General features: G+C 49.8%; 1 protein-coding gene across 1 annotated transcript in view; it reads left to right on the forward strand.

Moving 5' to 3' along the window:
- Positions 1 to 18,070, forward strand: part of LOC139255081 (flagellum-associated coiled-coil domain-containing protein 1-like) — a 147,287-nt gene that overhangs the window by 59,166 nt on the left and 70,051 nt on the right. The window contains exon 9 of the mRNA XM_070873870.1: positions 17,273 to 17,325. Within this exon, the coding sequence (XP_070729971.1) occupies positions 17,273 to 17,325 (53 nt within the window). The remainder of the gene's footprint in view (positions 1 to 17,272; positions 17,326 to 18,070) is intronic.

Below are 18,070 nucleotides of genomic sequence, written 5' to 3' on the forward strand. Positions count from 1 at the left end.
ACACATCCCGCGGAAACAGGCAAAAGACGTTTAAAATTCGGGGCTGGTTGTCGATCAACACTAGCCGTCAATTTCTGAGCGCCTTTCCATGCTTTCTGCAGGATAAATGAACCAGGTACACGGTTATCACACATTGAGCCAACACATGAGAAATGACCCGAATCCATGGAGCGACCTCGATGTCAACGCCAATGTCCCACCATGGTGGAAATCCAAGCTGTTTTATCTCCTTTCCCGTTTCCCCGTTCTGCTGTACCACGGTGTAAAAGTGTTTTTGGGATAGTTCGACCTCATTGAGTATTTTTGTGAAGTGTTCGGGCAGAAGTGGAATTTTGTAACCAAACTGAGTTACATACCGGTACAAATTGCGGATGGTGTTGTTTACCATGATGTGAACAGTACTGGGTTCCGCGGTGGGGATAATGCGTTCTTGGGCTATCTGGACCTCGGTGTGGGGTTTGAAGCAGAAGGTCTGATCTGTAACCGGGCAACAAGTGTCGTTACGCACTCAGTACTGAGTCATACTGGTCGTGATACAGTACGCCCGTGTAAGCTACCTGGGGTGGAATGTGGCTCTGGGCCATCACCTCCATGGTGCAGTTAATGGGCTCCGCACTCTCTGATTTAAACCCACACACCGGTTGATCAAAAGCATACAAACGCTGAGGACATAGTACCACGTGCGCTCTCCTGCTCTGTCACCCGTTGAGGTCTGTGACGGACATGGTAGATCCCCACTTTCCAACAAACTGTGGAACCCCATAATGTCGCACGTGTACCCCGTCCCTCAGAACCCCGATGTTCTGTACTCAGTATACCGATGCCGGTCGTGGTGACCCGCTCATCACCGGCATCCGAAGTACAACCTCCATTACCATAGCGTTGGACCGGCCACAATCTACCGGGACTGGGTAAGCCTCTGAGGCGAGTCGGAGTTGACAGGGGCTCATGGAACTTTTGTACGGGCTGAGCGTGGTGAGGTGTCAGTTGCTGATCCATGAAGGTCCTCCAAATTACTGTGTCCTTCATTCAGCAACCAAGCACTATACAACACACGCGCGTCATTCCGTGCCGCTTGAGCTGAGGCATTCCGATCTTGTCGGATCAAACTGTTAATTGTTTGAGCGTGTGCCTGCAGCTCGGTTATGATCTCCTTCAAATGGATGGTCAAAGCCTGATCCTCCCGCAACTCCGACCCCTCTATCGCGTTACCTTCTCGCAGTATCTTGCGCAACCGATCCTCGAGGTATTTACCTGCATTTGCAACTGAGCATCATCCATACTGTTAACAATGGACATGCCAGTGCTATATGCTGTGGTTGCATCATTAAACAGCCCCCGCTTGTACCTTTCCGAACCCCCATGCTGACCTGAGGTCAGATCATACACACTGTCCCAATCCATGCCACTGTGGAACTCATAGAACTTCCTAAACATTTCTTTAAGCAGAGGCTCGTAAAGCCTTTCGGTCTCTGCAGGACATCACCGTGGCATGTGAACCTGGGTTAGGTTTAAGATAACCGAGGTGACTGAGTAGTGCACATCATGGTATCTTGCCGGTCGGGACTAGCACCAATCCATTTCTAGGCCCAGGGGTTGTGGTGGGGCATCTAACCTCCGTCTCCTGTACCAGTGGGGCTGTGGGAAGAGACTCTACCTCGTGTGCTAACAACTCTGTGGAATTTACAGTATCTGGAGTGTAATGTATGTACATAAGGTCTGCCCACCAACAGGGGGCACTACCGTCGGAGGTCCTAGGGTCATAGGTACACTCGTGCTGGGCCCAATATATAACCTGAACTTCACCTTTGTATCTTCACTTCTGGAAGCCATTAAAGACTGACCAGGTTACACATTAGTCACTGGCTCACAGTACGGAGTCCATTGTATAATTTCATACACTACATGGAGGGTCTGGGATCACACAGGAGTCCATACTCCATCCCCAACTGATCCCGGTCCTAGAGTGTTGCCATTGTCACGAAAATGCGACCAACATGCCTGTCGGGCAGACCCGTTCAGACCCCCACATACATACGTAAATTCCTTCCTCTTCCACCATTTCTGCCAGCACACTTCAACGCTCCCCTTCGTCCCTATAATCTGATGGTACACGTCATTCCCCAGCTTTTCCCAGTCTGCGGATCGATTGCCCTTATCTTGGCTCAATTTCCTGAGCCACCACCACCGTCCCAAGGGTATGTGTCCCTCGCACCGCAAGCATACGCGCCTCCCCTCGGTCACCCTAACCGTGTGGCCGTGACTTGCAACTTGGGGCACGGTATGGAAGCTTCACAATACATGAAACCCTTGCTGCTGGAGTGTGGAATTGGACCCAGCCACCCTGGCCATCTTCCCTCATGGAAGTAGACTGCCACACCGTCGGTGTCCCTAGTCCTACCCCCCTGTGCCAGGGTGGGTCCTTTCCTCCCGGTGCAGCTGGAGAGGACAAACTCCTCGGTGTCTCCCCTCTTCAAGCTGCCGATCCCAAACCAGCTCAGGAACAGGACCATAACGAACGTTGCTGGCATTCCCTTGGTGTTTTTGGACTTCCTTACTTTCCTAAAACATAAAACACAAGCAAAAATCCGTTCTCTGAGAGGATTTTTTCCTCCACGGTTCCATCAGGTTATACACAAGCAGCAGGACAGACACAGACTGACAACGAAATGAAATGTAAAACAAACATGATTCTACACTCGGAGCTTCTTGTGGCTCGTGGTGGGCGAGTAGGGAGGCGACCATGGCAACCTCGGTCGTGGGATCTGACTGCTCCTCCTTACCGCCCCGTCCACTGGATCGTCATTGTCCCATATCAGGGGAAGGAGACCCACCTTCACCAGGCTCATGATCGTACCCTGGTGCCTTTTAGCCCTGGTCCTTCCATCATCGGGCTTGACCAGCTTGTACTGGTTGATGTAGAACCATTTTGTGCGTCTGGGGAGCTTCACTGCATAAACCATGGGGCTCGCCTTGTCAACGATGTTGTACAGCCCCATGTCCAGTGGCTCAAACACCCCCACTCGGGTGTAATCACAAACCATTACCTGCTCCCTCACCTCCCATTCATGCGTGCGCTGAGGCTCTAGCAACAGCTAATTCTGTTGGTGCTGCCTCCCCATGTTGCTGGCTGGCTGCACGTGGACTAGTTTTAAAGTGCTGTACAGCTGCTGTACAAACTTATCCCGGTCTACCTCCCGGAGCTGTGTCTCGGTGAGGACCGGCGCCAACACATGGGTTAGAGTGCGCATGGTCCTCCCGGTCATCAGCTCGTAAGGAGAATACCCTGTGCTCTTGGAGGGGCTGGCCCGGACCCCCATGAGAATCAGAGGCAGAACGTCATCCCAGGTTTTTGGGAACTGGCCCAACTCCTTCCTTAACCGTTCCTCAAGGGTCCGGTTCATATGCTCCACAATCGCCAATGTCTTGGGGTTGTGAGCCAAATGCCATTTCCCCTCTATCGCCAGGCGTTTCAGGGTGGTTTGTGTTATGTCTTGAATAAAGAATCTGACCAGATACTGTAAGCTCAAAGTAATGTGTGACTGTAGTCCTTTATTACAGATCTCAGAGTGCCTCTCCAGCCTGTGAGGCCTCCTTATGTACAGGTGCTCCCAAGGCATTGTGGGATCCCTTGGGACTCCAGGGGATGAGCCCTCTGGTGATTAAACAAGGTATTTACGGGTTTACATATATAACAACACTCCCCCAGCACCCCCACAAAGTCAATCGTGCAAATATTTACAATGTGAGTCGATCTGGGGCGTTCCTTTCCCTGGTTGATCGTCTCGGTGCAAATGCTGGTTTTGGTGAGTCGTTTGTTGGGCCCTCACTGGGCTGCTGTGCAGCTGGCCTTGCCGGGCTGCTGGGTGTGGTGAGTCCTGCTGGGCTGCTGCAGGTGATGGGTTCTGCTTTGTGGTCAACCGCTGGGTCAGTTGCCACGTGTGTGTGTGTTAGGGGGTCGAAAAAAGTAGAGTCTGTTGAGGGTTTTTCTGGATAGTCCATGAATCTGAGTTTGGTTTGGTCCAAGTGTTTTCTGTAGGTGAGTTCATTTGAAAATTTGACCAAAAACACCCTACTCCCCTCTTTGGCCATGACAGTGCTGGGAAGCCACTTGGGACCTTATCCATAGTTCAACACAAATATAAAATCATTAATCTCGATTTACCGTGACACATTTGCGCGATCATGATATATATTCTGTTGAAGCTGCCTGTTCGTGTAGATCAGGGTGGACTAACGAGAGCCTTGATAAAAAGTGCCCTTTTCATGAGCAGTTCAGCGGGGGGAACCCCAGTGAGTGAGTGAGGTCTTGTGCGGTAACTAAGCAGGACTCGGGATAGGCGAGTCTGTAGTGAGCCTTCAGTTACCCTCTTCAAGCTCTGCTTGATTGTTTGCACTGCTCGCTCTGCCTGACCATTGGACGCTGGTTTAAACTAGGCAGATGTGACATGTTTGATCGCATTGCGGGTCATAAACTCTTTGAATTCAGCACTGGTGAAGCACGGCCCATTGTCACTCACAAGGACATCTGACATGCTGTGCGTGGCAAACATGGCCCGCAGGCTTTCAATGGTGGCAGCGGATGTGCTTGCCGACATTATCTCGCATTCAATCCATTTGGAGTACGTATCTACAACCACAAGCAACATTTTTCCCATGAATGGGCCTTATTAGTCGACATGGACCCTGGACCACGGTTTGGAGGGCCAGGACCATAAACTTAGTGGCGCCTCCCTGGGTGCATTGCTTAACTGTGAACATGTGTTACATTTGTGCATGAGGACTCTAAGTCTGCATCGATACTGGGCCACCGCATGTGGGATCTGGCTATCGCTTTCATCATTACAATGCCCGGATGGGTACTGTGGAGGTCACTAATGAAAGTCTCCCTGCCCTTTTTTGGCACCACTACCCGATTACCCCATAGGAGGCAGTCTGCCTGTATGGACATTTCATCTCTGCGCTGCTGGTACGGCTTTATTTCTTCCTGCATCTCTAACGGGACACGAGACCAACTCCCGTGGAGCATACAGTTTTTTTTACTAAGGACAGTAAGGGGTCCTGGCTCGTCCAGGTTCTAATCTGTCGGGTGCTAACAGATGATTGCTCACTCTCGAATACTTCCATTACCTTAACTAAATCTGCGGGCTGTGCCATCTCCACCCCTGTGGTGGGCAATGGCAGCCTACTAAGAGCATCGGCACAGTTTTCTGTGGCGGATGGCATAGTTGTATGTGGACAACCTGAGCGCCCATCTCTGGATGTGGGCTGATGCATTCGTATTTATCCCCTTACTTTCAGAAAAGAGGGATATAAGTGGCTTATGGTTGGTTTTTAATTCAAATTTGAGCCCAAATAGATATTGATACATTTTCTTTACCCTATAAACACACGCTAACACTTCTTTTTCGATCATGCTGTAGGCCCCCTCAGCCTTAGACAGACTTCTGGATGCATAAGCAATCGGTTGCAATTTCCCAGATTCAATAGCTTGTCGCAATACACACCCAACACAAGCAATTTGTTTGAGCATAACAGTTTCTTAGCTTTCTCAAAGGCATTTTCTTGGCTTTTATCCCATACCCATTCATCTCCTTTACGCAGACTCTGAGACATCTGCGGACGTGCAGCTGCAGGCATATAAGTCCTGCCCTGTATGTTGCGATTTGAACACAACATTACTTTGTTCACAGTGCTTGCAGCAGCACTCGTGTGCTGAGAGATTTGTTTGGTATTGTCACTGGTGGCGATGAATGCCTGGGCTATCGCTATGGCTTTACTCAAGGTTGTGGTCTCTACAGTCAAAATTTTGTGAAGTATTACTTCATGGCCAATGTCAAGTACAAAGAAGTCCCTGAGCATGTGCTCCAAGTGTCCATCAAATTCACAATGTTCTGCAAGGCGCCTTAGCTCGGCGACATAGCTCACCATTTCCTGGCCTTCAGACTCTTGTATGTGTAGAACTGGTACCTCGCCATCAGAACGCTTTCCTTCGGGTTTAGATGCTCCCAGACTAGTGTGCACAAATCATCGTACGACTTCTCTGTGGGTTTTGCTGGAGCGAGCAGATTTTTCATGAGGCCATATGCTGGTGCCCCGCAAACGGTGAGGAGGATCGCCCTTCGTTTGGCAGCGTTCGCTTCTCCCAGCTCGTGGCCACGAAGTATTGGTCGAGTCACTTCACGAAGGTTTCCCAATCATTTCCCGCCGAAAATTTCTCCAGGATGCCCATGGTTCTCTGCATTGTTGCAGTGGGATTCGTCATCTGTATCTCGTTGCCAGTTGTTATGTGTTGAATAAAGAATCTGACCAGATACTGTAAGCTCAAAGTAATGTGTGACCGTAGTCCTTTATTACAGATCTCAGAGTGCCTCTCCAGCCTGTGAGGCCTCCTTATATACAGGTGCCCCCAAGGGATTGTGGGATCCCTTGGGACCCCAGGGGATGAGCTCTCTAATGGTTAAACAAGGTATATACAGGTGTTGATAAGTAACAGTTTGCATCACTTGACCCGTAAAGTAGCTTCCCTGGTCGGACTCCACTACGTGGGGAAGCCCCCACTTGAAGAATACCTCTTTTAGCAGGATCCGAGCAGTGGCCAGGGCTGTGGCCGCTCGGCAAGAGAAAGCTTCAACCCACTTTGAGAAGATGTCCACCAGGACTAAACAGTATTTATTACCTGATATAGTGGTGGGTAGGGGCTCGATGAAATTGATATGTAACAATCACAACGGCCCATCCACCCTCCTGGTGTGTCCCAGGGGAGCCTTCCTGCACTGGGGGTCTGGATTGTTTGCTGCGCACACCAGACAATGTGCACAGAAGTCCTGGACATCCTCCCTCAGCTGTGGCCACCAGCCTGCCTCCTCTACTCTCTGCCAAATTGTTTTTGGCCCCGGGTGTCCCACCCCTGGGCCCCCGTGGGCAGTTGGAGGAATTCCTCTCAGTGCTATGCTGGGAGCATCCTCCGGTCCCCCTTGTACAACATTCTGTCCCGGACGCAAATGTCTGCAGCACCGAAGGGACCCTCTATGTTTCCCCTTTCTCCCTGCCTAGTAGGACGGCTTTAGGAATGGGGTCCTGGGCCTGTGCCTATTTGAGATCCGGGGCTGGAGCTACCCACTGCATGCCTCCCCTGTTCTGGATCGCTGCTATTGGACCTGCTCTACCTGGATCCCATAAAATGCCCTCTCTAGCTCCCCTTTTGGCTAGTTCGTTGGCCTTTTGGTTCCCTTCCCCTCTCGGCTCCATTTTGGAGTGAGCTTTCACCTTGTGGATATCGTAATCCCCTTGTGTGCCAGTGGCCTCTAAAATCTTGTGCAGCAGCCACTCTGTGGCCAGGGATCTCCCATCGGTGGACTTAAAACCTCGCCTAGCCCAGATTTCTAAATAATCTGTGCAGGAGTTGCACGTGAATATCGAATCTGAGCAAATGGTGTTGGGATGGGAACTCGTTGGGATGGGTCATCACATAGGCCACTGCCGCCAGTTCGACGTGCTGAGCGTCATGGTGTTGGGGAACTTTATGGCCTTCTCAACCTTAGCGGTTGGGTCATAGATCCCACACCCGGTGAGACGCTCTCAGTCGGACACGGTGCTGGACCCATCCACATAGATGTCCCGGCCCGTCGGGTGTATCCGGCCCTGAGTCCCTCCTCCGCATCCCATACCCCTTCCATCATGCACATATGGGCTGTCCGTGGGTAGATCATATTAGCTGCTAACTTGGGTTCGGTCAACCCCTGCCTGCATTCTCAGATTTGTCTGTGAGAGCAACAGGGTTCAGCGAGCAATGCGGACACTCCCATCCTTAATCCAGCTGTCCAGCAGCATCTGTGTGGGGGTGTGATGGGTTAGGAGTGTCAGCGCGGATGAACCCGTAAAGAACTGGGAGCACATTATGGCCCAAAGCGTGGCTAACAAATGCCTCTCGCAGTTGGAATATCCCCATTCGACATGCGTGAGAACCCTGGAGGAGTAGGCCACGGGTCTCAGCCTGCCATGTCGCTCCTGGAGCAACACCGCGCTCAAGTTGTCCCCGCTGGCCACTACCTCCAGGGAGAACTCGTCCCCCTGATTAATTGCACCCAACGCAGGTACTGTATGCAAATCCATTTTCAGGCGAGTGAATGCCTCCTGATAATTGAGGTCCCACTCCCATTCGACTCCCCTGCTGAGGAGCCAAAGTAGAGGGGCTGCTGTGGCTGCATAGCCTTCAATGAAGTCCCTGCAGTAACCAGTGAGTCCCAGGAAAGACTTGACCCCGATACGTTTTTGGGGGCTGGGAGCTCTTGTACTGCCTTACGCCTGGCTTCATCAATGGCTCTCTTACCCGCTCTGATGGTCAGCCTGAGGAATCTCACCTCCTTCTGACCAACCTGCGCTTTCTTCGGGTTAACTTTAAAACCCGCCTCCTTTAATAGCTCGTCCAGCAGTGGCCCGTGCTCCTCTCTATCCGAAAAGAAAAAGAGAATCTCGTCCACATACTGAATGAGCTGCTGGGGCTGGCTAAATTGTTTCAGAGCATTGGCCATGCTATGGTGGATAATGGAGGGGCTGTTGTGAAAACCCTGGGGAAGACACGTCCAAGTATACTGTTGCCCTTTAAATGTAAAGGCAATCTTATACTGGTCTACCCAGCGGAGGGGAATCAACCAGAACCCGTGGGAAATATCCAGCACCGTGAACGTGGTCGCAGTCGCTGGGATATATCCGATCAGGTCGGCAACAGCTGGGACTGTGGGCGCGCAAGCTGGGACGTTGCTGTTGAGGACCCGATAGTCTACAGTGGCCCTCCACGACTGGTCGGGTTTCTTGATTGGCCAGAGTGGGGAGTTCACGTGCGTGGCAATCGTTCTCAACACTCCCTGTTGTACTCGGGATCCCAGCGCTGTTTCCAGGTCTGCCTCTGCTTCCCGGGGAAAACTGCTGTTTCTGAGGACGTGACATAGGGTCCCCGCCCACCCGAACCTCTATTCCAGTCACCTGTCCACAATCATGCTGCGAGTTTATTCCTCACATCCGCCTGGTACTGGGCTGGGATGTTACTGACCAACTGTTCCAGGTCGTAACTCCCCTTGAGTTTCATGGTGCAGACACTACCCCTGCCCCGCCTTGTCCCCGGGAATAATTACCACCTCTTCCACCTTGTCTGATCCTACTGCCCCCCCTGTAGGCGGTGATTCCTCATGTCTACAATAATCCTATGTGCTAACATAAAATCAGACCCGATGACTCCCCACCCCGGTTGCTCCCATTTCATCAACACACACTCCCACGTGGTGGTGAGAGACCCTAGCTGTATCTTCAGGGGTTTGGCCAGCACTCCCGCCTGCTCGCTCCCTGTGAATCCCATTAAACCAAAGGGGACCTTGTTAGATCAGGGCGAGTTTGTTGGGTCCTTTAAGTGAACCACCGTGCTTGAAGCTCCGGTGTTCACCAAATACTTCTCCTGTACTGTCTCGACCTCCATCTTCACACAGGGCCTGCCCCACTCATCGTAGAGGAGTGGATACAGATACTGAGGCTGGGCACGTTCTAGTCAGGATGAGGGAGGACATACGGGCTTGGTCGGCACAACGCTGCTCACGACAGCGTCTAGCCTCCCTCTGTCCTTCCCCAGCACCGTGCGGAGGGCTGCTACCAGGACCTCGAAGGGTTCCTCGGTCACCCTTTTCACCTCGGTGAGCTGGGGTTTCCTCCCGGGAGGCCCTTGTTGGCCAGGTCCCATTTTCTGGAGTGGGCAGGCCCATCTCCAGTGTCCCGTTTTTCCACACCTAAAACAAAGCTTAGACTCGTCAGTGTGAGGCCCCTCCTGACGCCATTCCCTCCTATCTCCTTTACTGGCCTTGATCACGTGGATCCTGCCCTTACTTTTTGTCTCTTCGCCACAGCTGGTCTTAAAGGCCAGTCCTAACTTATGGAGCACGCCTGCCTCCGTGTTTGCAGGGTCTTTGGTATCGAACGATGCTTCAGCTTTGGCTTTAATGAGTGGCAAGCTGTTCGCGATTAGGTACCTGAGCCAGTGATTTCTGGAGGCCCCTCCAGTTGCCCTCGCGCGCACTGGCCATAGCCTGCCACAAAGGCAACTGGCGCCTCGCTGGCCAACTGTAGGGTCTGCTCTACCTGTGACGATGGACTACCCTGAGTATGCCTCATCGCTCTCTGGATTTCCTCCTTTAACCCCTCTATAGTGCCTCGCCCCGCTTTCATGTCTGCGGACAAGTTCTGATACAGTTTTGCGTCCAGGGAAAACAGTATCGGCCTGTGGGTCTCATCATCATTACACCAATTAATCCTCCCTACTTGCTCGACTTCCGTGAAGTGAACCGAGGGATCCCCATCCTGTTTTAACTTTGGTAGCCCAGCTACCATGGCCTGTAACTGAGGGGTGGTGAATGGCACCAGGCAATTATTCTGTAACAGTCCCTGATCGCGGTTTGGTGCGGGTGGGCAGTACTCCTGCTGCCGCAGAAGACACATTGGTCTCGGTTGCACCTCTGGCGCTGTTGGGACTACCCTAACCTGAGCTTCCTCCTCCTGTACCGGTGGCGGCTCCTGCCCTTCCCATTCAACCTGCGGTTTGCCCGGCGCCATAAGGCAGACCATGCCTTGGGCTCCTGACAAAGCTTGGATCAAGTTCTTAATTCTTTCCTCGCAGGGACCGTGGTCACAATCCTCTTAGCTCCTACTCCTAGCTACCTTAATGTCCCTTAACTGGCTTTCGAGCCCTTCAGCTTTTGCTGCTAACCTGGTGTTTTCTTCTCTTAACGCCTGCTCGTTGCACTTGGCTTCTGTGACCTGGCATCGGAGGTACACCCCAGCATTACGGGAAGATTCCTCTAATGCTCACTTCTTTTGCCTCTCCTCATGCAAGACTTCCACTAACTCTTTCCCCACTATCTCTAGTGTCAGACTGCTCTTCTGACTTTTTCAGCCCCACTTTGAGGCATTCGACCTCATGCCAGAGCAGTTGGACTTGGCTTTGTAGTTACAAAAGCCAAACTACCTTTTCCTTTGACTTCTTATCTTATAGAAACATTTAGAATAATGAAAGGGATAGATAAGATCGAGGCAGAGAGGTTGTTTCCACTGTTTGGGGAGACCAGAATAGAGGGCACAGCCTCAAAATACGGGGGAGCCAATTTAAAACCGAGTTGAGAAGGAATTTCTTCTCTTAGAGGGTTGTGAATCTGTGGAATTCTTTGCCCAGGGAAGCAGTTGAGGCTAGCAGTTGAATGTATTCAAATCACACACAGATTTTTAACCAATAAGGGAATAAAGGGTTACGGGGAGCGGGCAGGTAAGTGGAGCTGAGTCCACGGCCAGATCAGCCATGATCTTGTTGAATGGTGGAGCAGGCTCGAGGGGCTAGATGGCCTACTCCTGTTCCTAATTCTTATGTTCTTATGCTTTACACTCTCTGTCCACTCTGCAACTCTATCCTGAGGGTTGCCAGAATGAATCATGTCCAGCACCCATTGCTGGCCACACTAATCTTTGTAAAAACTATGAGGCTATCCTATCCTCCATACCGGATCTTTTACTTTCCACACTGGTCAAACATGTTTAACTTGAATACACATCAGCTGGGCGGGAATGAGAATGGCTGAAAACAGGAACATCATTGTTGATGGGCGCCTTTTGTCATGGAATGCGAACCCGTCAGTGAGACTTTAAAGTGACCGGGGTTTCAGGCCATCGAAAGACAAAAGGAAGCTATTCGGCCATAGACTCATCGGAGCCACACATCGGGGTACAGCCTAGTTGGCAAAGGAACAAGCCAGAGATTTGATTTTGCTTTTTGAGTTGCACAGCCTCAGGGGAAGTAGAGTTGGACTTTTGGCGCGAGAAGACCGGTCAGACAGTCAACATGGATTTATGAAGGGGCAGTCATGTTTGACAAATTTGCTGGAATTCTTTGAGGATGTAATGAATAGGGTGGATAAAGGGGAACCAGTGGATGTGGTGTATTTGGACTTCAAGAAGGCATTTGACAAGGTGTCACATAAAAGGTTACTGCATAATGTAATGTATGGAGAAAGAGTCAGACTGAACACTGTGAGCTCAAAGTAAAGTGTTACCGTAGTCTTTTATGCAGGTCTCCAGAGTGCCTCTCCAACCTGTGAAGCCTTCTTAAATATCTGTGCTCCCAAGGGATTATGGGATCCCTTGAGACTCCGGGGAATAAGCCCTCTGGTGGCTGTACAGACTAAATACAAGTTCACATATATAACACACAAGATAAAAGTTCATGGGGTTGGGGGTAATATATTCGCATAGATAGAGGATTGGCTAACGAACAGAGAGTTGGGATAAATCTCGGATTGGCAATCCGAAACTAGTGGGGTGCTGCAGGGATCAGTGCTGGGACCCTAACTATTTATAATCTATATTAATGACTTCGAAGAAGGGACTGAGGGTAATGTAGCCAAGTTTGCTGATGATACAAAGATGGGAGGAAAAGCAATATGTGAGGAAGACACAAAAAATCTGCAAAAGGGCATAGGTTGGCTAAGTGAGTGGGCAAAAATTTGGCAGATGGAGTATAATGTTGGAAAGTGTGAGGTCATGCACTTTGGCAGAAAAAAATCAAAGAGCAAGTTACTATTTAAATGGAGAAAGATTGCAAAGTGCCGCAGTACAGCGGGATCTGGGGTTACTTGTGCATGAAACACAAAAGGATAGTATGCAGGTACAGCAAGTGATCAGGAAGGCCAATGGAATCTTGGTCTTTATTGCAAAAGGGCTAGAGTATAAAAGCAGGGAAGTCTTGCTACAGTTATACAGGATATTGGTGAGGCCACACCTGGAATACTGCATGCAATTTTGGTTTCCATATTCACGAAAGGATATACTTGCTTTGGAGGCAGTTCGAAGAAGGTTCACTCGGTTGATTCCAGAGATGAGGGGGTTGACTTATGAGGAAAGGTTGAATAGGTTGGACCTCTACTCATTGGAATTCAGAAGATTGAGAGGTGAAATATATAAGATTATGAGGGGGCTTGACAGGTTGGCTGCAGAGAGAATGTTTCCACTGATGGGGGAGACTAGAATTAGAGGGCATGATCTTAGAATAAGGGGCCGCCCATTTAAAATTGAGATGAGGAGAAATTTATTTTCTCAGAGGGTTGTGGATCTGTGGAATTCGCTGCCTCAGAGAGCTGTGGAAGCTGGGACATTGAATAAATTTAAGACAGAAATAGACAGTTTCTTAACCGATAAGGGTTATGGGGAGCGAGCAGGAAAGTGGACCTGAGTCCATGATCGGATCAGCCAAGATCGTATTAAATGGCGGAACAGATTCGAGGGGCCGTATGACTTACTCCTGCTCCTATTTCTTATGTTCTTACATAAGACGCACTTTTACAAGTATAAGAGAGGCAGTTTTGGCTGCCATTTCTCTCTCTCCCTTCATCTACACCTGCTTGCAACGCACTAGGACTGAGCACTCCGTCTGGGATGGAGAGAAGAAACACCAGAGAGCCTTGCTACTTCGACTGAGAAGCTGACCTTGAGAGTGGACTTGAAGATCCAAAAGATACGCCTCATCGGGAGACGCAGCGAGTAAGCCCGAGAGGTAATTGGTGAGCATTTATCCCAGCCCACGCATCTTTAAGACCACCACATAGTGTGAAAGGGTGTCGTGTGTCCCAACCAAGCCTTCGGGGCTTTAGTGCGGAGGTTTTTGCAAGGATCACAAGTGTACGTACATTCTGTTGGACAGATCCAGTGGTGCAATTTTGAATCCAAGCAGGGGTGGTTTAGACATGGGTACTTCACGTTAGGGACCTGTTTAGACAGGTATCTGTACTGTGTTTGTTAGTAAAAACACACCCTGGTAGTGTAATACAGAGTGCAGATGTGTTTTAACTTGAATAAAAGCATTGTGATAATGGAAACCAAAAAGATTTGTCTATGACGATATTACTGTTCACGACTATAATTCCAGTATCTAGAACTATTGTAAGAGGGGTAATTCGAAACCACCAGTGGCAAAACCACTTACAAACCTGGACCAGTCTGATATACGGTGCATGGGTTATCGGGATCAGACTGATATACAATGCATGAGGGATCTGGACCAGTCTGATATAGGGTGTACGGGTTATCGGGACCAGTGTGATATACGGTGCACAGGATACCTGGACCAGTCTGATAAATCGTGGACGAGGTACCTGGAACAGTCTGATATACAGCGCATGGGGTACCTGGACCACTCTGATGTACAGTTTACGGGGTATCAGAACCAGTCTGATATACCATGCAGGGTATTCCAAGACGAGGTAGGTATACAGAGTATCGGGTATCAGGACAAGTTTGATATATGGTACATGGGGTACCAGCACAAGTTTGATCTACCATGCGGGAGGTATCTGGACCAGTCTGATACACAGTACATGGGGTACCTTGACCAATCTGATGTAGGGTGCACCGGGTATCGGGACCACTCTGATATATGGTGCAAGGGGATCTGGACCAGTCTGATAGACAGTTTACGGGGTATCAGAACCAGTCTGATATATGGTGCACGGGTTATCGGGACCACTCTGATATACGGTGCAAGGGGCACCTGGACCAGTCTGATGTACAGTTTACAGGGTACCTGGACCAGTCTGATAGAAAGTTTATGGGGTATCAGAACCAGTCTGATATGGTGCATGGGGTACCTGCACTAATTTGATATACCATGCAGGAGGTACCTGGACCAATATGATATACTGTGGAGAGGGTATCTGAACCAGTGTGATATACAGTGCACGGGGTGCCTGGAACAGTCAAATATACAGTGCATGGAGTACATGGTCCAGTCTGATGTATGGTGCATGAAGTACATGGACCAGTCTGATATATGGTGCATGGTGTATCTGGACCATGCTGATATACTGTGGAGGAGGTATCTGGAAAAGTCTGATATATGGTGCATGGAGTATCTGGACCAATCTGATGTATGGTGCATGGGTTATTGGGGCCCGTCTGATATCATCATCATAGGCAGTCCCTCGAACAAGGATGACTTGCTTCCACATGAGTTCACAGATGTTTCAATGAAGGACCCGATGTTCCAATCTTGAACTCCAATTGAGGGGGTGGAAGATGCCTTTGCGTGGATTTTTTTTAAACGTGTGGTGACCATTGCACATCAGCCACCACACGGGGTTGACAGAGCTAGGCCTTTATCCAGTGGCAAGGGTTAACCAGGACGACTGGAGACCTTTTTTGCTGCATGGACCTAGTGTGCACACATATCTCAGTGTGGGTAGGCCCATGCTGCCCTCGGCTCTTATGGGGTCTGTACCCTCATTCACCGCACCTCCGTCACGATCTCTCGCCGCTCCTCCGCCACAAACATTCGCTGCACCTCTGCCATGATCCCTCACTGCTCCTCCGACACAAAACACTCGCCGCACCTCCGCCACGATGTTACCCCGACCTCAGTAAAACTGAAATGATATCAAATAGGTATTTGCAAACACACGAGGGGGGGAAACTGACAATCGCAGAGCACGAGCCAGACACGCGCTGCGTTCTGATATACAGTGCAGGGAGTACCTGGACCAGTCTGATATATTGTACACGGGATATGTGGACCAGTCTGATATACAGTGCACTGGATACCTGGACCAGTCTGATATACAGTGCACTGGGTAGCTGGACAAGTCTGATATATAGTGCATGATGTAACTGCATCAGTCTGTTATAAAGCGCATGAGGTACCTGGACTAGTCTGTTAAAGGGTGCGCGGGGTACCTGGACCAGTTTGATATATGGTCCACAGGGTTACTCGACGAGTCTGATATACTGTGCATGGGGTATCTGAACTGTTGTGTCCTTAGATGCTCTAGTAATGACTCCACAAGGCAATGTGTTGTACTTGAACTGTAGTGACCTTAGTCCTTTATTAGTTAACTTCAAAGTGAGGATCACACCTGGTAGCCTGCCTTTTATACTAGGCCAGGCACACCTGTACAGGTAACCTACAAGTCTCCCACTGCTGTGTCCTCTGGTGGCACACCTTGTGATAGTACCAACAGTAGCCATGTCGGATACATGACATGAACCAGTCCGATATACAGTGCTTGGGGTATCTGGACCAGTCTGTTAAAGGGTGCACGGGGTGCCTGGACCAGTCTGATCTACAGAGCACGGGGTGTCTGGACCAGTCTGATATACAGAGCACGGGGTGCCTGGACCAGTCTGATCTACAGAGCACAGGGTGTCTGGACCAGTCTGATATATAGAGCACGGGGTGCCTGGACCAGTCTGATCTACAGAGCATGGGGTGCCTGGACCAGTCTGATCTACAGAGCACGGGGTGTCTGGACCAGTCTGATATACAGAGCACGGGGTGCCTGGACCAGTCTGATCTACAGAGCACGGGGTGCCTGGACCAGTCTGATCTACAGAGCACAGGGTGCCTGGACCAGTCTGATCTACAGAGCACGGGGTGTCTGGACCAGTGTGATATACAGAGCACGGGGTACCTGGACCAGTCTGATATATGGAGCATGGGGTACCTGGACCAGTCTGATATGCAGAGCATGGGGTACCTGGACCAGTCTGATATGCAGAGCATGGGGTACCTGGACCAGTCTGATATACAGAGCACGGGGTATCTGGACCTTTCTGATATACAGAGCATGGGGTACCTGGACCAGTCTGATATACAGAGCACGGGGTATCTGGACTTTTCTGGTATACAGAGCACAGGGTACCTGGACCAGTCTGATATACAGAGCACGGGGTATCTGGACCTTTCTGATATACAGAGCACAGGGTACCTGGACCAGTCTGATATACAGAGCATGGGGTATCTGGACCTTTCTGATAAACAGAGCACGGAGTATCTGGACCAGTCTGATATACAGAGCACGGAGTATCTGGACCAGTCTGATATACAGAGCATGGGGTATCTGGACCTTTCTGATATACAGAGCACGGGGTATCTGGACCTTTCTGATATATAGAGCACAGGGTGTCTGGACCTTTCTGATATATAGAGCATGGGGTACCTGGACCAGTCTGATATACAGAGCACGGGGTATCTGGACCAGTCTGATATACAGAGCACGGGGCATCTGGACCTTTCTGATATACAGAGCACGGGGTATCTGGACCAGTCTGATATACAGAGCACGGGGTACCTGGACCAGTCTGATATACAGAGCACGGGGTGCCTGGACCAGTCTGATGTACGGTCCTGCTGACCTACCCTGTGTCCTTGAGTGACCTTTGTCAGTGGAAAATAATCCTCTCTTCTTTTGTTCCACAGGTGAGCTACAGAGTCAGTTTGAAAATGCACAAGCTGCATTTGAATCTTATAAGGTAAGATATTATAATACTTGAATTTATATAGTGCTTTATGCTGTTGAAATGTCTGTGGTACAGACAACAAGTTACTGTTGGGGTGCAGTGACTATTCTGTAGTTAACTATTCTGAAGCTATTATGCACCAATGAAGTCCTATCAGTGACATTGGGATTAGTGGCTATTTAGTCTGTTTTTGGAGAGATAGGGAGGGAATGTCAGAAATCAGGGCCTAGATAGGTGAAGGCACAGCCACCAATGGTGGGTGAATGAAGAGTGGGATGCACAAGAGGCCTGAATCGGAAGACTAAAAGGTGTAGGAAGGACAGGAAGTTAAGGGGACCATAGAGAGATGTGAAGACAAGGATGATGATATTAAATTTTACGTCACCTCTGAATAGACAGATGGAGCCTCAATGCAACATTTCATCTACAAAGTGACACCTTCAGCAGCACTTCATGGCTGCAGCAGAGTGTTCACCAAGACTATGTGCTCGAGTTTCCTGCTGCTATATCCCTCCCCCAACCCCCTCCCCAAAAGGCTTGACACTCCATTTTCCAGTCTCGGTGCATGTTATAGTGACCTTTCTTGAAAAAGATGGTTTTTGATTTTCTATATAACATTGGATAACAAGTTTAAGAGGGAAACTGGCCTTTCCTTTTAGCTTGTGCATATCCAGTATCAACATTAAACAGATGCACACAAAAAATAAAATAAGGAACTAAATATTAAATCATGATAAAGCTTTGACCAGCAGGGATC

The sequence above is a fragment of the Pristiophorus japonicus genome, chromosome 3 (assembly GCF_044704955.1).
Source record: "Pristiophorus japonicus isolate sPriJap1 chromosome 3, sPriJap1.hap1, whole genome shotgun sequence".
NCBI lineage: Eukaryota > Metazoa > Chordata > Chondrichthyes > Pristiophoridae > Pristiophorus > Pristiophorus japonicus.